Source organism: Filicampus tigris, chromosome 7, assembly GCF_054856515.1.
Source record: "Filicampus tigris isolate MCC_2025a chromosome 7, RoL_Ftig_1.0, whole genome shotgun sequence".
Taxonomy (NCBI): domain Eukaryota; kingdom Metazoa; phylum Chordata; class Actinopteri; order Syngnathiformes; family Syngnathidae; genus Filicampus; species Filicampus tigris.
The window spans coordinates 9,772,526-9,795,134 of record NC_141223.1 but is presented as its reverse complement, the minus strand read 5'-3'; the positions used below and the strand labels follow the sequence as shown (position 1 = coordinate 9,795,134).

General features: G+C 42.1%; 1 protein-coding gene across 8 annotated transcripts in view; it reads left to right on the top strand.

The window, feature by feature from the left end:
- The first annotated feature begins 691 nt into the window (after window positions 1-691).
- The window catches only part of ecel1 (endothelin converting enzyme-like 1), a 65,785-nt gene continuing 43,867 nt past the window's right edge, over window positions 692-22,609 (top strand). For 3 of the 8 annotated variants that reach the window (XR_015087570.1, XM_086036630.1, XM_086036624.1), the window contains exons 1-3: window positions 4,228-4,289; window positions 5,709-5,880; window positions 15,158-16,350. Coding sequence is in view for 7 of the 8 variants with exons in the window: in XM_086036630.1 (XP_085892756.1) it covers window positions 15,493-16,350 (858 nt within the window). In the remaining variant the exon portion in view is untranslated. Of the gene's footprint in view, window positions 737-4,227; window positions 4,376-5,708; window positions 5,881-10,496; window positions 10,527-15,157; window positions 16,351-22,609 lie in introns of those variants that run through there. The other 5 variants (XM_086036626.1, XM_086036625.1, XM_086036628.1 and 2 more) reach the window with 5 other exon arrangements.

The window sequence follows — 22,609 nt, the reverse complement described above, 5'->3', positions numbered from 1 at the left end:
GCTCAGATGTGTTTGTTTCCCCACTCGTACTCTTGTTTGTGTAATGTGCGTGCATAGCAGCCAGAGATGGTGACAGGGTTTTCTTGTCCGTCCTCTTGGCAGCAGGTGTGCAAATAACACCCTAATGCAAATCTGTTTGAATGAAAGTGCTGCGGGCCCCAAGCACTCCTCGTCACACTCCCTCGCGTCCGCTAAGTTGGACTCCAACATTGATCCCAACTCATCTGCTCATCATCAGTGTCCCTGGCTCGACGGGTTCTTTCCCTCCCCTCTGGTCTCCTGGGGCCCTCGTTATAATTCTGAGCCTGTAGGCCGCAAGTGTTTTGGGATATAATTGTGCCAAGTGTTCTGCTTCTGTGCCGGCTGACAGCTGAACCCAAATGAAATGCTTCACTGAGCCAGATTATAGGCCAGTGTGCCTCGTTGCTCTCACTGTTACCTGTTAGTAAGATGACTTCTGGGGAAAGTGGGACAAAATGCCCCAGAGCTAAAGGGGAATTGTCAGAGGACGCAATGAACCAACCCCTGCAAATACATTTTTGTCTACATCCAGGTAGTAAATAGAATGGCGCGTGTGCATGCGCGTATACGTCTACTGCATGCGTGTGATCACTTGGCGCCACCTTGATCATTTTTATGTTCTTCTCAATCCCTCCATGTTCTATAAGGCTGGTTTTGAGTGACGGGTGGGCTCAAGTATTTCTCAGCGGACCAAGGTCAAGAGACGGTCCTGTTGGTGAGTGAATGCAGCCTGAGTGAATGGGATGGGGCAGTGACCAAAAATTGAGCCAAGCTGCGTAAAAACTACCAACATTGACAAATCTCATTCAGTTACACATTTGAGGTCAACCTTTAAAAGGTTCTCTCATGTTGATGATTTCGTTTCGGATGGTATATGCACTTTCTTCTTTCATTATTGGTTTAATTAAGAACAGATCTGAAATCTATTGTGTAAGTAAAATGCTGTTAATCCCAATGGATTGTTCTGTGTTTATTAAGTTAAATTGGCTGGCATTTTGAGTTCAAAGAAAGAAAAATTAAGTTTAAATAAAAGACATTCAAAATACTTCATTTTTCATTATTTTTTCATTTACAAAGAAATCGTAATCGTAAAATCGGGTTTGAGAGAAAATAATCTGGATTTTCTTGTTAGGCAAAATCGAACGGCCCTAATTCCACCAGTTAAAAGACTACGTAGTTTCGATCGAGGTCTCATTCGTAATGATGACCTGGCAAGGGAAATCAAACATTTTCTTTACAATAAGACAGGGTAATATACACCCCCACTAGTCTAAACACTGTGTTCTGATTAATTGTGCGCTTCTCAAATATGAATTAAGCAAAAATCCACCAATTTCTACTCCTCTCAGGGGGCTGCCATTTTGCCTTGAACTGCTACTTGCTGTCGACTGAAAATGACGTCACAGTGGCTAAGGTTGCGAACGTGATGGCTCCCCTGTTCTCCGTGTTTGGTCATGTACGTTCGCAAGAATACAAGTTTAGACTCTAGTGGGGTGCATAGAACATATTGTAAAGAAAATGTTTGCCTTGTCTTCCCCTTTAAATGAGACATGCGTTTTTCACAATTTAAAACAGTTGCTTGGTGTCGTACAGGTAATAGCATATTTTGGATATGTCCTGCCGCCATACTATGGAGCCAATGCCGAGTATGCCTTGAACAACTACCTTTATAAGTAGTGACCACTTGGGAACAGGATGCCATCATGTGCGTTGCGAGGCAACACTGGTTTTTGGGATGGCTTGCTTTTTTGGCATCCAATGACTATTTGGTTTTGGGGTAAACCAACTCAAATATTTACCCCATGAATTGCAAGAGGTTCTGTTATGTATAGTCCAGGTGGTTGGTATGTTTGTCGGCTATTTGAAGAAGAGTTAAAACATTATGTGGGTGTATAGCAAATATTGCTGGAAGCACGGCATAGTTTAAAAATTGTAATTTTCATGCAACCTTTATTCAACATAGGGCTGCTCGATTAAGCGATTTTGAACAGAAACCGAATTTTCTGGACAAAACGATGTTAAAAACGTTCAAATTGGCACGTTTGATTTTTTTAATTTTTGGTGTATATAAGCCACCGCAGTTTCCTCTGCATTTCCGCTTCCTCCCACGAGCGTGCAGTCCGATAACAACAACAACAACAACATCCATGGCTACCGCCGATTTTGTTATTTGCTCAGGCAAGTGAGGGTTTACTCAACGTCTGAAAGGTGTCCCTTTTTTTCTCCTCTACAACGGACCTCTGGTCCAACCAGACTATGCATCAGTACTTAAGCGTGACAGTGCATTGTATTATTGAGTGACGGTTTTGCACTAATCATTGATTTATGTTTAAGTAAGACCAGGGAGAAATGTGAAAGGCTAGCTGATTGGCAAAATGACTTGCTGACAGACTGTTTGGTTAACAGACTTGACTCTCTACCTTCTCTCATGTTGATGATTTCGTTTCCAACGGTATATGCACTTTCTTCTTTCATTATTGGTTTAATTTAAGAACAGATCTGAAATCTATTGTGTAAGTAAAATGCTGTTAATCCCAATGGATTGTTCTGTGTGTATTGAGTTAAATTGAATGGCATTTTGAGTTCAAAGAAAGAAAAATTAAGTTTAAAGCGGGAGTCAACCCAAACCTATTTTTTTCAAGAATATGTTCCCAGCAGGCCCAGTAGTTGAAACACGGCATAAAGTAAAAGGCATTCAAAATACTTCATTTTTCATTATTTTTTAGTTTACAAAGAAATCATAATCGTAAAATCGGGTTTGAGAGAAAATAATCCTGTTAGGCAAAATCGAACAGCCCTAATTCAACCAGTTAAAAGACTACGTAGTTTTGATCGAGGTCTCATTCATAATGATGACTTGGCAAGCGGTCAGCAGCATCCATGTTCCAAACCAACATACATGGGTGGAATGTCTCAGTGATAGAGTGATGGTCTCCCAACCCAGAGGTTGTGAGTTCGATCCCTCGCCTTTGTGACCATGTCGAAGTGTCCTGAATCCTTGAGAAAGATACTGAACCCCCAGTTGCTCCTGATACTGCGCCATCAGTAGGTGAATGATGAGTCAGCGAGAAGCACTTTGAGTGCAATGCAGGTGGAAAAGTGCTATGCAATTGAAAATCCATTTGCATATATCACTAATGCAAACAGTACATTGCACTGGTGATTTTACAGACATTAATAAAGTGCAAGATTTGTGAATGCATTATCAATTAAAAACAGGCATCATCCAAAAGATATCTGTTGGTTTTCTTTTAAAATAAAACGAAAATTTCCAAGTCAATAAACGTCTGCCAAGGCGTAACAAGAATGCAAAATACTGTACTGCATGTCCCTTTTCTACTGCATGCTCAGCTTGACACGTCGCTCACTATTGATGGATGAAGTCAAACAGCTGGATACCTTGTCCAATGTAATGTCCAACATTCTAACCATTTTCTATACCACTTATCATCATTAGGGTCACATGTTAGCTGGAGCGGATCCCAGCTGTTATTGGGCAAGAGGCTGGGTACATCCTAGACTGGGAGTCAGCCAATCACAGGGCACATTTAGAAACAACCATTCACACTCACGTTCATACTTATGCACAATTGAGTGTCTTTAATTAACCCAAGACGCTTGTTTTTGTTATGTGGGAGAAACCCAGCAAAACGCAGGAGAACATGAAAAATTATCCAACATAAATAATTGGCACCACATTGCTGTTCCGGGAAAAAATTTGCTCTTTAAGATGTGTTGTCTCTGTAAAAATGTGGTCATCCGTCTCATGAATGATAATCTGTAGAAATTGATTAGAAAGCAATTTGTGTGTCAAAGGGTGAGTGGGGAGTGACCATTTTGCTTAATGAACTGGTAAAATGTTTGGTCTTTCCCCGATACCTGTATGATGCCAAGCTTGGTGACGTAATGATGATTTTCTTCCATAGGGTTCGTATGAGGTACGGTGTTGTTCCTGAATGTGTTCAATGAACAAAAGAACGTGAACTCGTTCATATTTTGGGCGCACATGAACTGAAGGTAGTGCATTTCTGCCAGGTGAACGGCAAGGAAACGCGTTCATTCTGGCATCTGAACGTTTTTTGAACGACAGTTCATTTTTGTTAAGGAGTGCCAGATTTTGTTCGATTTCCAAGCGAGAACCAGGCTAAGCACATGGTAAATATGTAGGGGGATAAACACTTTATTTGGCAACCCATGCCGCCGAGTGTCACCCGGCTGCATGCATCACCAAAACGGTTACCTGACGACTGTGGTGGGAGGCACGATGGGTATGTATCGTACCTTACCTCAATGTAAAGGGTTAGGGTCCGCCTGGTTGCCGAGCACAGACTACTTTCTATCACCAAATTTGTAGGTGCGTCTAGGGCAAGGCTGCTTCGCGCGCCGGCACGCTTAGACAGCCCCATATACACGCTAGACTTGCGCTGGCATGAAAATGAAGTTATGCCCGTTTTAACGCCGAGCATACAGGTGCCAGAAGTTGAATTACGGCACTATTGTAATGGTAGATTCCGCCCTCCTAAATGAGCATAAGTGCATTAAAATGAAATTGTATATCAGTCAGAACGTCTATCACTAACCTACGCTAATGCAATAGTAACATCATAATTACCGTAAATATTTGTGATAAACACACTTGTTATAAAATGATCATGAAATGAATGAATGAAAACCAGTAAATACAGAAGCAACTAGGAGTGTCTTCTTTTGCCTCGTGACCATGTATTCTTACGCTGCTGCAAAAACTAGTTCATTGTACGCCATTCGTAACCTCGAAACGTCAAAAGTCATATCCTCAAGGTTGTCATGACATTACCACCTACACCTACCTTAAAGACTAACATATTAGGAAGTAAAAATGATGGATTTGCCTTTCCCTCTCAATAGTAGTAATGAAATAGTCAGTTAGTCAATAAGCTGATTTGCAGTAAAACATTTTGGTTTGACTGGTTTACGACTTGTATGGCTTGTTGTGTGTGGTGGTTAGGTCCAGTTTAGGCTCCAGCAAAACAAAACAAAAAGTGTTTTTTTTCAGCACAGTGATACAGTGGTTAGCACATCTGCTTTGCAGTTCTGAGATTCAGGGTTCAACTCTCAGTTCTGGCCTTCCTGTGTGGAGTTTTCTCTGGTAGCTTCCTTCCTTCCTTTTAGGGCTAACAACCAGAGCTTGGCATTTGACAAAAATTTCACAGGCCGTTTATCACCTTCCGTCTGCAGCCGGTGTACTCGGGGCCATCCGTCTATCCACGTTTTTGTCCGACTGGACCAAATAGTAATCGCCTATGGGCGGCCGCCTATCATTACGGGCTTCCGTTAGCGTTTTCGTCTACCAACTTCGACCAACTTCCACTAGCGCAAAAAAATAACGAAATAAAAATACACTAGCACAACTGCACTGGACCATGTCAATGAAAACAATACGCACTAGTCGTGTTGACTTAAAACTGTAAAAATTCATGTGAAATGCACAAAAAAAAGAACCGACCAGTTATTAAAACCTCAACATATGGAAACTTGAATAATCAACGTTTGCATTACGGACTCTCTCTCTCACTCTCTCTCTCTCTCTCTCTCTCTCTCTCTCTCTCTCTCTCTCTCTATCTATCTCTGTCCCTCTCTCTGTCTGTCTCTCTCTCTCTCTCTCTTGTCCCCCCCCCCTTTCCCTTCCTCCCTCACCCACATACTAGTTGGGAGGTTGTGGTCTGCAGCGGCTGCAGTTAGAGCTGCACATCCCGGTGTGTGTGCCAATCTCCGGAAGAAATCGGACTTGACTTCTTCTAGTGCGGATCTCAGTGACAGTCTCAGTCACTCAGACTTTTACCTTCCTTCCCGCCAGCTGTTTTGATTTACTCTCCACAGGTGAGCTCCCGCCACTCTTGCTCGTGGTAGACCTCACGCATAATAGCTTCGGGTACAATACTGCTTACAGATGGTCTTTGTAATTTCACTTTCGATAATGTAGTGCAATTAGAAATTGTAACTTGGAGAAAGAGCGAACCTAGAATGTTCGTCACTTTCCGCACAAACGGTCCTTTAAGCCGTTTGACAGGTCTGTAGGACGCGCGTTATTGTATGTTTGAGTGGACAAGTAGACACTCGAATGTTGTTTTTAGTCACGTATTTATCTGTAATGCTATTGTTAGTCCGTAGCGTCTTTGTCGTCTAATCAAAGTGAGCATCGCCCACAGCAGTGTTTACGCAGAGCCAAATGCATTTGCCGCTGCGCTTGCGTCACAAACAAAAGTTCTGAAAGTATAAGAAAGTTCACGTTCTATTTAGAGCTAAGATGAATATGTATTCCCCAATTCAAAGTATCATATTATATGGTGATAACAATTTAAGCATTCTCACAGTTATTGTGTATTACTATATTAATAATCTAAATGAATAATAGAAGCTCCCTGTGAGTGTTTCAGCGCGTTAGGCTCCTGGGTGATAGGTAGCTGAAGCAAGGAATACATTTCACATAAAAAGTAAATAAAAACATATGTGAGGTATCAATATACCATAAATTGTAAATTGACTGTAGGCTACGTCCACATGTGAGCCAATTGTAAAGATCACTTTATAAGGTTGTTGTTGTAGTTGTTGTTGTTATTGTGCCTGAATGAATCTCCTGATACTAAAAATCCTAAATCCAAGGCTGATTTTCAAACCTGTAGCCATAAGACTAACTATTCTTCTCTAGTCTGGCAGCTGCTGATAAGAGTTGAGTCCCAGCGGTCCTACAGCAAGTATTGAAACAATTTTGATCTCGGCATAATAATTTAATCTATAGGCAATTTACAAACTAAAAAAGAAAAAAAAAGATAAATATAAAATTGAGTCTAGTCAAGACCTGAACTGCATTCAAAGAGAAACCAAATGTTATATTTTGTCCGTGATTGCGGGGAGGTGCTGGAACCTATCCCAGCTGACTTCGGACTACACCCCGAACTGGTCGCCAGCCAGGCGCAGGGCGCCAGCAGTTACTTTTACAGAAAATGTTTTGAAAATCAATATAAAAAACTCAATGCCAAACATCAAGTAGACATACTGTGTGACTCATTGGTGATGGCAGTGGTATTGGAGAGAGGCTGAAATTGAGGCTAGACGGCTATGTGTTATGTATTATCATGCATATTAGGCGATGCCTCATACTTTACGGACATATTGAAACATATCTCAGTCAAAGAAGTACACTTAACATTTATACAAAATCTGGATCTGTGTGTATGACGCACGCAATGGATTTATCGGCGAACATAAATACCTGGTGATGTCACAGTCGGAGAAAAATCTGAAGGCCTTGCTCGCAGAACCATTTTCGGAAACAGGCACCTTACAAAAAATGTACTCGGTTGCACAATTTCATATTTGATGGGTGGGCAGCCACTTCAAAAGCAAACATTTGTACACAAGCAATTAAAATATCAGCTTTAGATATGGCCACACTTTTTACAAGTTTTCCTGTATGGTCCCTTTAAGAGAGAGTTCTTCAAGTGGAATTATTTGTATAATTGTATTTTTGCATATTAATTAAACAGTTTTCCGTAAATATGCCAGATTATAGCCAATGGCTAATTTGCATCTGTTGTCCCTGCGGCAGGTTGATGTTACCTCATACAAGTTTAAAATACAGTACAATTTCAGAGAAGAAAAAGAATACAATAATGCACAGCCATAAATACATTGAATAAGACCGAGTATGAGCATGATTTGTAAAGTGCTTCAGTGCTAGGTTTCATACATGTTAAAGCAGGGGTCACCAATTCCGCTCCTCGAGGGCACCAGTTCTGCAGGTTTTCCATCTCTCCTTGCTGTAACACACCTGTTAAAATGATCAGGATCGTTATCAGGCTTCTCAAGAGCTTAGATGATGAACTGATCATTTGAATCAGGTGTGTTACAGCAGGGAGAGATGGAAAAGGTGGAAAAGACAGGTGCCCTCGAGGACCGGAGTTGGTGACCCCTGTGTAAAAGGGCTTTAGTGCAAAGTGCTTGAATGTTAATTAAAGTGCTAGGTGCTAGAGCCATCTGATGTCTCAAGTAGTAAGATACTGTATTCACCTACATATTTGTTTGTTTGTATATAATGTCAAAAAAATACTAAACACCAAATTACAGCACAACAAACATTTCCAAAGACATTTTCTGACACATAAATTACAAACAGATCAAAAGATGATTTCCCTCTCTATAGTAATCAAGTACACTAGGAAGCAATGTGGTTACAGGCTTGATTCTCAAGAAGCCAGATTTTGAGGTGTTTACTGAATGAAGTGAGAGTGGGTAATGTCTCGTATGTCAACTCAAACATTTTTTTTTCAAGAATATGTTCTATGCAGGCTCAACGACCAATTATGGCTCAGCTTCAGAAAATAGGTGAGCTGTGATTGGTAATTACCTGAGCCCTGAGCAACTGTGATGTCATTTTTAGTCGACAGAAGTGACAAAATGGGTGCCCCCTGAAATGGTTAAAAAAAAAGGTTGGATTTTGCTATATTCCGTATACGCAATATTAATCAAAATGTCCAACTGTCCAACATGTTGCAACTAGTGGGCTTGCATGGAACATACCCTTGAAAAAAATGTTTGGGTTGACTTCATTTAAAGTGCTCTTGCACAATACAATTGGTACTGTGCTTGCGCTCATTGAAATATAGGGCTCTATTTTTGTGATTAGTGTAAATTTGATGTTACCAGAACGTGGGTATGGATGATAACTGGATTACCGATTGGTAATTTCACAGACAGATACACGCCAGGGTATTTGAAATAGGGTGGTTGCGCCACTGTGGGAATGAACATAACTGCCACAATTTGCCGCCTGTCGAATTGGCTTCTCTTATTCCCTTTGAATGAGCCAGTCTCACACAGTGACGCCTCCGTGTGAAAAAGAAGGCAGCGATATGTGCATTACTGGAGCATAGTCATTACTTTTGGCTAGTGTGGCAATAAACATCGAGCGCAGGTACCCTCATTAAATGCAGAATGAGCCTGTTGTCACTGCTGGAGACTTAATTATGTCCGAGGAGCTCATGTTTTACCCCTGATTGTTTGTGTGCCCCCATCACTGTGTGTAATTCAACAACAATAAGAATAAGAATAGTAATAATAATAATAATAAAATTCATAATGATAAAAATAATAATAATGTCCCCCGTGCCTGTGGGGGTTTTCTCTGGGTACTCCAGTTTCCTCCCACATTCCAAAAACATGCGTGGTAAGTTGATTGGACACTCTAAATTACCCCTAGGTGTGATTGTGAGTGCGGATGTTTGTTTGTCTCTGTGTGCCCTGCGATTGGCTGGCAACCAATTCAGGGTGTCCCCCGCCTACTGCCCGAAGACAGCTGGGATAGTCTTCAGCACTCCCCTGACCCTTGTGAGGATAAGTGGTATAGATAATGGATGGATAATAACAAGAATTATAATCAAAATAATAATAATAACATATTTAATGGCTTAATTTCTTACAGTAATTCGGAGGGTTTGATGCCTGCAGTTCACAAACATGAATGAAATACAATGACATCCATGCACATGTTTTCGCAGCTCACAACCTGTCTACAAGTGCGACGATCAAATTCATCAAAATTGCATTAGACCAGTGGTCTAACTACTGCGCCAGACTTAGACATGGTACCGGCACGTGTGAGTTTAGAGAGACGTCCTGCCACCAGATTTTCAGCTGCGCCGAGTCCATGTGAAAGTACACACCCTTGCTACACCGGAATGCCCCACTCGGCACAGACAGATCAGTCAAATTGGCAGCCAAGCACAGCAAGCCTTGCACCTGCACAAAAGTCAAGATACACTCGTATTTCCACATGACCAAAAATACAACTGTGCTACAAAACACTACAAAATAGAGCCCCTGATGTCTGGTTGGTTTGAATTGTAGAAGCGCTCTGTGCCAGCTTCAGGTACACTTTCATGGCCTTGGCACGGATGTAGGGGTGGGCGATATGGGCAAAAATAAAATATCTCGAGATTTTTTCAAAAACCTCGATAACGATAATTTGACGATATTCTACAAAAAATATTTTAAATACGCACTTGCTTCACAGACCAATTGTGGATAGACAGCGTTTGTGAACAATATCTCTTTTAAATTGCGAAATACAGCTACTGCAAAACATGATATTCTACGACAATATTTAACAATAAAAAAATATATATGTATAGACTTACATTGATTTTTGGCAATATTTATGTCATTTAAATATCTCTGCTGTTATTCCATAATGATATGACATTTTGAGCTGCGGTAAGTTCTGGTGTACCACTGCCAACTACTAGAGGAATCAGAATGAGAAAGAGGTGTTAACTACAGCAATCAGAATGAGAAAAAAATGTATTTGATATGTGACGTGTAACGAAGTGTCACCCAGCGAGAGAGAAAAAAGATGTCGTCATGACAACACCCATTTCTCATACATTGGCCAACGTATTCAGAATAAAGTTGAATAACAAATGTGCAATTTACAGAAAAGTACGATTTCCCACTCATTCATCGCTGTGGTATGTAGACTTTATTCATGTTTGGATGTATGCTGGCGTCACACTAATAAACCGTCGTAGTTTGTGCAACATGTCTCGGGAATACAGGCTAGTTATGAATGATGCTGACTAAAAGCGTGTAAACTGAATGTTAACCGATCATCCAGGATGTCACGTTTGACTTGTTCGCTTAAGTACTGAGTGTGTGTGTGCGTGAGTGCATGCGTGCGTTTGATATATTTGTTGGTTCAACTCAGCGACTGTAACTGGGTGTGTGTGTTTAAACTGTTGGTTAGCATGCTCGCGCGGTCGCCAGGTTTTCCTCGGAATCCGTATGGCTCGTGGTGCAACAGAATTTCTCTTCACGGTGACCGTTTTGGCACATCTAACAATGTTATTTCCACCGACGTCAGTCGTGTAAATCCCAAACCATTTCCAGACTACGGACAACGTGGACTCGCGCCTCGATATAAATCCCCGCTAGACACTCCTCCATGAAATGAGGAGGAAACAGCTCCGCTGTTAGTGCGGACGGAGTCACGTGACCGGGTCCTGCCCGCTGATTCGGCGAGTGATTATCACTTCCTCCTCCTCTGCCGTCAATGCGCACTGATTTTTCAGCATTTCCTCCAACTTTGCGGCCGTCGGGTGACTCGCTTCGAGGCAGTATTAATATTCGATAATGTAAAATTACACATCATGTAGGCAAGATTGACGATGATATCGATAACGATATATATCGTCCACCTCTACATGGATCTGTTGTATATTGAAAGCCTGTATCACACAAACAAAATATACAGAAACACTCCAAATAATTCATTGTCAGGAAAATTGCAATCATAAAGTGTTTCATAAGGAAATGTTGCAACAGGGCAATGGGTTATCAGAGTGACGTTCGGCGTGTTTCGATTAATTTGGCCAGGTGTGATTGCATGTGACAGTGTAAGTGCCTGCTAACTGATGTTACTGACCATACAGTAACAATCCCCTGGTAAAAACATGTTTTACTTTGTCTGCCTGTTGAAATTTTGGACAGTAAAACACAAATATTTGAAGGACCAACTTTACACGTACGTGGAAGATGAACATACAGCATGTAAGTGTGCCACATTCGTTCACGAAGGGCAGAAGACAAGGCTGTCTTTGCGTGAGCTCTCATCTCTTAACATCTTCTCTAGTCTAATGTCCTTCTATGAAGAATGGGGGCAGGGGCGTGCGGGGGCATCTAATTGGGACCATCTGGCAGGTGCTTGGAATTACAGCTTTTTCTGATGGCTTAAGAATTTTTTTTTTTTTTTTTTGCAAAACTGAAACATAAGAAAACCTTTCATCAAAATGTCAAAACACAATAGTTCTCTTGCAAAAGCAAATAAGTCTTGCTTAACTCTTCAAGACGCTTCCTAAAAATTGTGTTTTTGCATCACACAATGCGCCAACTACGCACTGATGGAAAGAATGAAAAACACATCTGGCTTTTGCCTTTTCTGCACAAGGTAGGGGATGTCAGGGTGAGTTCATACTTTTGCATTGTCCTGTAAACACACATGGATCCAAATTTCAAGTATTTTTATTCAAGGTGTTTACTGTATTTACCGTACACATCGGAACAAACGCAAATCTGTGTTTTTTCATGTCAAGACAACATACACCAAAAACCCCAGTAATTTCACTTGGAGGGAGCGAATATAAATCTCAGCCTACTTCGTGTTGTCCCTCTGGGTCGTTCGGTTGATTACGTGGTCCACCATTGTGGCTCTGATGTCATCAGTAATTCTATTTATTACTCGCCTTCCTCTTTCACCTTCATGTCCTCCTCATCCTCCTCCTCGCCCTCTTGCCTCTTCACCTCCCCGGCTTCTTCCTTAGCCTCCTCTCATTCTCATTCTTCCCGCTCTTCCTGCTCCCTCCATTGTCGTCCAGAAGACAGCTTAACTGTGGCTCGTTTATATCGCTCAGCAAGATTGCAAAGTGAACTGATTAGCTAAAACAGTTGATCATGCAGGCAGAATAGTGTAAATAATAGCCATAAATGTGTATCATTTTGCAAGGAGTGTGTTGATCATTTGGGAATTGGGTGCAAAACATTGAGTTGTGTGTTACAGAATTGCAAACTCAGTAAAAAGCAGTGTTTGTTCTTTTAGTTTTGCAAACTCAGCGAGTAGTTTTGCGATAGGCATTAATACCTTTAGAAATTGTGCTACAAGAATCACTGTTCAAGTTGAAGCATTCAGAAAAAAATGGGTTTAGTAACACAGGTGCAAATAATCCTGCTGCTGAACAGTTGTTCATGAATGTAAATTTTCGGCAGAAATGTTCTTAATACCAGTCACACTACCCCGCCCCTTTTAAAGTGGGGGCCCATTCAGATGTCATTGTATTTTCACTCGAGAAGGTTCCTTATCACCAAGCCATCCAATTAAACTTGTCGATTAGAATAGCTGTGTCACACATGACATCGCCAAACAGGAATACTCCCCGTCCCCATAAAGACAATTTAGCAGAACAGTTATTAGAAGTCAATGCTGGTAACGCCGACATCTGATGCTAATCCGTGCTAATGATGCAGCTCTGCTTATCTTTTGTTTTCGACACGATAGTTCTTTCTTTACAGTCCGGCCCCGAACTCGGGCAGCCTTGCTTGCAACTTCATGGGTGTAGAAACTCAGAGTTGCTGGCAGTCATTATGTAAATTCCAGAGGCCACAATTTGTCAATATTCAAAAAATCTCGCTCAAAGACACATCTTCAAAAACAGGCAGACAAACACTGTCTTATTTAATTTCACAAGTGATCGGTGGGTACGCACTCCAGAGACCCAACTATTTGAATACAAACAATTACAAGGTCAATTTTCCTCTATACTGTATGCCCTTTTTAAGACTTTGCAACAAGTATTGGTGAATGAGGGCCAATGAAAAAAAAAATTCCCTCTCCAAGTGACGATTTCCCACTTTTGTTGAGAGAATACTTTCAAAGGTGTACAATACAAAGATGATGGGGTTGACGGCTTGCTTAAACAATAAAAGGTATCTCGGAAAAGCTGGCAAAGTGTCATGAGATGTGTGCTTTCCACGTATGTGTCCAGTGCCCGTGCAATGGCCGCATGTGTGCGCGTCTGCTTCGGCGTAAGTTACCGTCAGATATCAGAGGCTGTCATGTTCAGTAAATAGCCATTCATCACACATAGCATTCTGTGATGGAACCCACAAGATCCAATCCATTATCCATACACTGGTATTCTGATGTGTGCGTGTTTGTGCACGTGCGCGCGTGTGTACTTGGGTGTATGTAGGTGCGTGTGTCTTGCCATAATTTATTGTGGTGTTTTTAAGGAGCTGTGGCACAAGGGAGTGTCCATGCATTTCAAAATCAGAGGAGAGTAGTTGCAAAGAGAGGAGGCCTGTATCTGAATCATGTAATCCAATAACCTGTGCATTATAATAAGTATTGGTAGAGGGAATGTGTGCCCACCCATTAAGTACATGAAACTGATGTCATGGTCTGTGCCGTCCGTAGCCTTACAGATATAGCAAATTTCTTACTGAGCATGTGTACAAAAGCGGAGGTTTGATAGATGAAAATTTGGATGGGCAGTGACATCTCACTGAGACATGTTATTGTTGAATTTCCCCAGTTCTTACCCCAATGTTCTGCCCATTTGGCTGCCCGATAAGCGTTGAATTGCACGGCACTTTGTATCATCAAATAACGCGATTTGAGGACGCGAATCCCTTAGCAACAGAAACTTGAGGGCACTAATGACAGTAAGGTCCTTTAGTAGATGCTACAAAAAATTGAAAACATGATGATTTTTGTCTTGTATTTGTGTGCGCTTGCAACCGCATCAAGCTTTTCACTGGTGTAAATGATGGTCTTCATAGCGCTGAGCAGGATAACTCTGGCTGACCAATAACCCCGTCCAACACATACAAATGTACACTTTCACACCGGTACAGCGCAACTTATCTGTCAGGCACTCTCATTGTGGTGTGTGATATCGCTTACAGGCAGCACGGACAGTGGATTAGTTGGAGCCGACAGCCCTGGACTATTTGCATGTACCTTTTCCATGTGGGTCTGTTATCTTTCGCAAATGCATCCATTCTACTTTGCTGAGCATTAATTTGGAGCTTTTTCTTTTTGAAATAGACTACATCATGTTTTTATGACGGCAACTGTGGCTATGAAAACCTGATTCAACATTGAATCCGACCAAGATTTAAATGTTTCTCCTGATAGCGTACTATTACTGTTCCTTTGGATTCAACTTGAATCTGAATGCAACCTTTCCTTCATTTAGCGCACAGGGATAATAGTCAGTCAGCAACTGATTTTCTCTGGTGAGAAAGGTTTATGCTTTTGTTTACTCTCTCTGAAATGATTTTACTTTCAAGCACACAATGACTGTGCCAAACCCAACCTACAGGTTGATACCCAACTTCTCAGCTCGTAGCTCCCATTTTTCCATCCAAAGTTGTGAGGCGTCATGAATTCCCTCAGAGGCCACTATTAACCCAACAGGTTTTGCTGCCACACAATAGGATTGGGCAGAATATGTGAGAAAATTGTGCCAAAAGTTTTAATTCCCGGTTGTTCAATATTTCTCTCATGCCTTCAAGCCCCCTCCTAAATCATTCTTATTTTCATCAGCAGGTGCCCTGGAACTGGTTGGTGAGGAGGAGAACAAATGGAAAGGGTGCCACGAGAAAGAGGATGAGAGAGATAGAGAGCGAGACCCGAGAGATTCCTCATGCAGAATGGAAGTCCTCATTCTGCCGGCTTGTGATTTGAAAGGAACAAAGGCAACGTAGCCTAAGAAGGCCGCATCATCCGTGTTTTGCCCTGTGTGGCCTCCCTCTATTTATCTCAGTCGGAGTCATGGTCTTAATCTGAACACAAAAATAAATCCCCTTTAAATCCACCCCCCACCACCCCACCCCCACAGACGTCTGCTATTGACATCTAATTCATAACGCCCCATCGTCATGGAGAAGACGTACTCGCTAACCGCGCACTATGATGAATTCCAAGAAGTGAAATATGGCGGCCGCTACAGCAGTGACATCCTCAGTAATGGTATGACCCTTCACTTGGGTGGCAGTCTGGACCGTCACATGGCGCGTGGGCGGGGAGGCACCTGGTCAACTGGCCGCAACAAAGATGCGAGCAGCACGAGCAGCAGTGGCGGGCTCCCCCGATGGAGCCGGAGGGAGATTTGCCTCCTTTCGGCTTTGGTCTTCGCAGCGGGGATGTGTGTCATTTTGGGAAGCATGCTAGCGCTAAAATACATTTCGCTGGAAGCCCAGCAAGATCCGCAGTGCAGGCAAGACTGCCAGCGGAGACGCGTACTGTTGCGAGCAGCGCGTTTTGTGCAGGCCAATATTGACCCCACCATCCAGCCCTGCCAGGACTTTTACTCCTTCGCGTGTGGAGGCTGGTTGAGGCGTCACGCCATACCAGAGGACAAGCTCAGCTACGGAATCATTACGGCCATCGGGGAGCACAATGAGGAAAAACTGCAGCGCATCCTTCTGGAGCCAATTCAGAGGCGTGAGCCCGACTCTGCAGAGCGCAAGGTCAAGGAGTTTTACAGATCTTGTGTCAACATCCAGGAAATCGACAAGCTGGGCTCTGACCCCATGATGGAGGTGATCGACAGCTGCGGAGGGTGGGATCAGGTTGGGGCTCCTCCCGGTGCTGCTGGCTGGGAGAAAGAAGGTGCCCCACAAAGACCAGATTTCAATGAACTGCTTTATAGGACGCAGGGTGTGTACAGCACCGCTGTGTTCTTCTCTCTCACCGTCAACGTGGACGACAAAAACTCTTCTCGAAATGCAATCAGGGTGAGAAACGGTGTCCCTTTCTAAGCCGCGCGTGTATCTGTGTGCATGTGTGTGTGTGTGTGTGTCATTATGCTAGAAGGTTAATCCTCTGTGACAACACAGCTTGCTGTCACAGAACTGACTATTAATTAGCGTATGTTTAAACAATGGAGTTGAACTTGATCACAAAGCAATATTCCAAGTCTTAACACATAGCACATATCCAGGATCAAATACTGTGACTGGTTCAAATACTTTTTTCCTCGTTAAAGAAGAGAGGGAAAAGGAGGAGAACACATTTCATTTGAATGTCAAATTTCAGGAACTGATCAATCTTAGTCTTTAGAAGGCCCTCATTATGATACTGTACTGCAAGTTTCAAACAGAAACTTCTGACAGAGACAATTAGATTTTCATAATTTTTGAAATATTTACTGTATATAAATTTGAAATATAGTGACACCTTGAAATTGTGTTATTCATTTTAGCTATGGAGTGGAAGCTCTAAGGTTGAGCACAATCCGTTGCAGAATGCCGGGCAAACTCTGCTTAACTTTTTAGTGTACAAATAAGTTAACCACTGTTAAGAGTGAGACAGCCAAAGTGAGGAGTTGTGCAGATGCACCTCACAAAGTAAAATGCAACATCATTCCATTCCACTATTATTTCGATAAGAAATAATGACACCCTAACCCTAGTTTAAAACCCTAGCTGGAAACCCTAACCCTAGTTTGAAACCCTTGTTTGAAACCCTAACCCTAGTTTGAAACCCTAGTTTGAAACCCGACTTTGAAACCCTAACCCTAGTTTGAAACCCTAGTTTGAAACCCTAATTTGAAACCCTAACCCTAGTTTGAAACCCTAGTTTGAAACCCTAACCCTAGTTTGAAACCCTAGCTGGAAGCCCTAACCCTAGTTTGAAACCCTAGCTGGAAACCCTAACCCTAGTTTGAAACCCTAATTTGAAACCCTAACCCTAGTTTGAAACCCTAGCTGGAAACCCTAACCCTAGTTTGAAACCCTAATTTGAAACCCTAACCCTAGTTTGAAACCTTAATTTGAAACCCTAACCCTAGTTTGAAACCCTAGCTGGAAACCCTAAACCTAGTTTGAAACCCTAATTTGAAACCCTAACCCTAGTTTGAAACCCTAGCTGGAAACCCTAACCCTAGTTTGAAACCTTAATGTGAAACCCTAACCCTAGTTTGAAACCCTAGCTGGAAACCCTAACCCTAGTTTGAAACCCTAGCTGGAAACCCTAACCCTAGTTTGAAACCCTAATTTGAAACCCTAACCCTAGTTTGAAACCCTAGCTGGAAACCCTAACCCTAGTTTGAAACCCTAATTTGAACCCCTAACCCTAGTTTGAAACCCTAATTTGAAACCCTAACCCTAGTTTGAAACCCTAGCTGGAAACCCTAACCCTAGTTTGAAACCCTAACCCTAGTTTGAAACCCTGACCCTAGTTTGAAACCCTAATTTGAAACCCTAACCCTAGTTTGAAACCCTAGCTGGAAACCCTAACCCTAGTTTGAAACCCTAATTTGAAACCCTAACCCTAGTTTGAAACCCTAGCTGGAAACCCTAACCCTAGTTTGAAACCCTAATTTGAAACCCTAACCCTAGTTTGAAACCCTAATTTGAAACCCTAACCCTAGTTTGAAACTCTAGCTGGAAACCCTAACCCTAGTTTGAAACCCTAATTTGAAACCCTAACCCTAGTTTGAAACCCTAGCTGGAAACCCTAACACTAGTTTGAAACCCTAGCTGGAAACCCTAAACTTAGTTTGAAACCCTAGCTGGAAACCCTAACCCTAGTTTGAAACCCTAGCTGGAAACCCTAACCCTAGTTTGAAACCCTTATTTGAAACCCTAACCCTAGTTTAAAACCCTAGTTGGAAATCCTAACCCTAGCTTAAAACCCAAATTTGAAACCCTAACCCTAGTTTGAAACCTTAATTTAAAACCCTAACCCTAGTTTGAAACCCTAGCTGGAAACCCTAACCCTAGTTTGAAACCCGAGCTGGAAACCCTAACCCTAGTTTGAAACCCTAATTTGAAACCCTAACCCTAGTTTGAAACCCTAGCTAGAAACCCTAACCCTAGTTTGAAACCTTAATTTGAAACCCTAACCCTAGTTTGAAACCCTAGCTGGAAACCCTAACCCTAGTTTGAAACCCTAGCTGGAAACCCTAACCCTAGTTTGAAACCCTAATTTGAAACCCTAACCCTAGTTTGAAACCCTAGCTGGAAACCCTAAACCTAGTTTGAAACCCTAGCTGGAAACCCTAACCCTAGTTTTAAAACCCTAGCTGGAAACCCTAACCCTAGTTTGAAACCCTAACCCTAGTTTGAAACCCTAACCCTAGTTTGAAACCCTTACTCTATCTTAAAACCCAAATTTGAAACCCTAACCCTAGTTTGAAACCTTAATTTGAAACCCTAACCCTAGTTTGAAACCCTAGCTGGAAACCCTAACCCTAGTTTGAAACCCTAACCCTAGTTTGAAACCCTAACCCTAGTTTGAAACCCTAACCCTAGCTTAAAAACCCAAATTTGAAACCCTAACCCTGGTTTGAAACCCTAGCTGGAAACCCTAAACCTAGTTTGAAACCCTAGCTGGAAACCCTAACCCTAGTGTGAAACCCTCATTTGAAACCCTAACCCTAGTTTGAAACCCTAGCTGGAAACCCTATCCCTAGTTTGAAACCTCAATTTGAAACACTAACCCTAGTTTGAAACCCTAATTTGAAACCCTAACCCTAGTTTGAAACCCTAGCTGGAAACCCTAACCCTAGTTTGAAACCCTAGCTGGAAACCCAAACCCTAGTTTGAAACCGTAATTTGAAACCCTAACCCTAGTTTGAAACCCTAGCTGGAAACCCTAACCCTAGTTTGAAATCCTAACTGGAAACCCTAACCCTAGTTTGAAACCCTATCTGGAAACCCTAACCCTAGTTTGAAACCCTAATTTGAAAACCTAACTCTAGTTTGAAACCCTAGCTGGAAACCCTAAACCTAGTTTGAAACCCTAATTTGAAACCCTAACCCTAGTTTGAAACCCTAATTTGAAACCCTAACCCTAGTTTGAAACCCTAGCTGGAAACCCTAACCCTAGTTTGAAACACTAATTTGAAACCTTAACCCTAGTTTGAAACCTTAATTTGAAACCCTAACCCTAGTTTGAAACCCTAGCTGGAAACCCTAAACCTAGTTTGAAACCCTAGCTGGAAACCCTAACCCTAGTTTGAAACCCTAGCTGGAAACCCAAACCCTAGTTTGAAACCTTAATTTGAAACCCTAACCCTAGTTTGAAACCCTAATATGAAACCCTAACCCTAGTTTGAAACCCTAATTTGAAACCCTAACCCTAGTTTGAAACCCTAGCTGGAAACCCTAACCCTAGTTTGAAACCCTAACCCTAGTTTGAAACCCTAATTTGAAACCCTAACCCTAGTTTGAAACCCTAGCCGGAAACCCTAACCCTAGTTTGAAACCCTAATTTAAAACCCTAACCCTAGTTTGAAACCCTAGCTGGAAACCCTAACCCTAGTTTAAAACCCTAGCTGGAAACCCTAACCCTAGTTTGAAACCCTAGCTGGAAACCCTAACCCTAGTTTAAAACCCTAGCTGGAAACCCTAACCCTAGTTTGAAACCCTAATTTGAAACCCTAACCCTAGTTTGAAACCCTAGCTGGAAACCCTAACCCTAGTTTAAAACCCTAGCTGGAAACCCTAACCCTAGTTTGAAACCCTAATTTGAAACCCTAACCCTAGTTTGAAACCCTAGCTGGAAACCCTAACCCTAGTTTAAATCCCTAGCTGGAAACCCTAACCCTAGTTTGAAACCCTAGCCGGTAACCCTAACCCTAGTTTGAAACCCTAGCTGGAAACCCTAACCCTAGTTTGAAACCCTAATATGAAACCCTAACCCTAGTTTAAAACCCTACCTGGAAACCCTAACCCTAGTTTGAAACCCTAGCTGGAAACCCTAACCCTAGTTTAAAACCCTAGCTGGAAACCCTAATCCTAGTTTGAAACCCTAGCTGGAAACCCTAACCCTAGTTTAAAACCCTAGCTGGAAACCCTAACCCTAGTTTGAAACCCTAATTTGAAACCCTAACCCTAGTTTGAAACCCTAGCCGGAAACCCTAACCCTAGTTTGAAACCCTAATTTGAAACCCTAACCCTAGTTTGAAACCCTAGCTGGAAACCCTAACCCTAGTTTAAAACCCTAGCTGGAAACCCTAACCCTAGTTTGAAAACCTAGCTGGAAACCCTAACCCTAGTTTAAAACCCTAGCTGGAAACCCTAACCCTAGTTTGAAACTCTAATTTGAAATCATAACCCTAGTTTGAAACCCTAACCCTAGTTTGAAACCCTAATTTGAAACCCTAACCCTAGTTTGAAACCCTAGCTGGAAACCCTAACCCTAGTTTAAAACCCTAGCTGGAAACCCTAACCCTAGTTTGAAACCCTAGCTGGAAACCCTAACCCTAGTTTAAAACCCTAGCTGGAAACCCTAACCCTAGTTTGAAACCCTAATTTGAAACCCTAACCCTAGTTTGAAACCCTAGCCGGAAACCCTAACCCTAGTTTGAAACCCTAATTTGAAACCCTAACCCTAGTTTGAAACCCTAGCTGGAAACCCTAACCCTAGTTCGAAACCCTAGCTGGAAACCCTAACCCTAGTTTGAAACTCTAATTTGAAACCCTAACCCTAATTTAAAACCCTACCTGGAAACCCTAACCCTAGTTTGAAACCCTAGCTGGAAACCCTAACCCTAGTTTGAAACCCTAGCCGGAAACCCTAACCCTAGTTTGAAACCTTAATGTGAAACCCTAACCCTAGTTTGAAACCCTAATTTGAAACCCTAACCCTAGGTTGAAACCTTAATGTGAAACCCTAACCCTAGTTTGAAACCCTAGCTGGAAACCCTAACCCTAGTTTGAAACCCTAGCTGGAAACCCTAACCCTAGTTTGAAACCCTAGCTGGAAACCCTAACCCTAGTTTGAAACCCTAATTTGAAACCCTAACCCTAGTTTGAAACCCTAGCTGGAAACCCTAACCCTAGTTTGAAACTCTAATTTGAAATCATAACCCTAGTTTGAAACCCTAACCCTAGTTTGAAACCCTAGCTGGAAACCCTAACCCTAGTTTAAAACCCTAGCTGGAAACCCTAACCCTAGTTTGAAACCCTAGCCGGAAACCCTAACCCTAGTTTGAAACCTTAATGTGAAACCCTAACCCTAGTTTGAAACCCTAGCTGGAAACCCTAACCCTAGTTTAAAACCCTAGCTGGAAACCCTAACCCTAGTTTGAAACCGTAGCTGGAAACCCTAACCCTAGTTTGAAACCGTAGCTGGAAACCCTAACCTCAGTTTAAAACCCTAGCTGGAAACCCTAACCCTAGTTTGAAACCCTAATTTGAAACCCTAACTTTAGTTTGAAACCCTAGCTGGAAACCCTAACCCTAGTTTAAAACCCTAGCTGGAAACCCTAACCCTAGTTTGAAACTCTAATTTGAAACCCTAACCCTAGTTTGAAACCCTAATTTGGAACCCTAACCCTAGTTTATAACCCTAACCCTAGTTTAAAACCCTAGCTGGAAACCCTAACCCTAGTTTAAAACCCTAGCTGGAAACCCTAATCCTAGTTTGAAACCCTAGCTGGAAACCCTAACCCTAGTTTAAAACCCTAGATGGAAACCCTAACCCTAGTTTGAAACCCTAGCCGGAAACCCTAGCCCTAGTTTGAAACCCTAATTTGAAACCCTAACCCTAGTTTTAAAGCCTAGCTTGAAACCCTAACCCTAGTTCGAAACCCTAGCTGGAAACCCTAACCCTAGTTTGAAACTCTAATTTGAAATCATAACCCTAGTTTGAAACCCTAACCCTAGTTTGAAACCCTAATTTGAAACCCTAACCCTAGTTTGAAACCCTAGCTGGAAACCCTAACCCTAGTTTAAAACCCTAGCTGGAAACCCTAACCCTAGTTTGAAACCGTAGCTGGAAACCCTAACCTCAGTTTAAAACCCTAGCTGGAAACCCTAACCCTAGTTTGAAACCCTAATTTGAAACTCTAACTCTAGTTTGAAACCCTAGCTGGAAACCCTAACCCTAGTTTAAAACCCCTAGCTGGAAATCCTAACCCTAGTTTGAAACTCTAATATGAAACCATAACCCTAGTTTGAAACCCTCATTTGGAACCCTAACCCTAGTTTGAAACCCTAATTTGAAACCTTAACCCTAGTTTAAAACCCTAGCTGGAAACCCTAA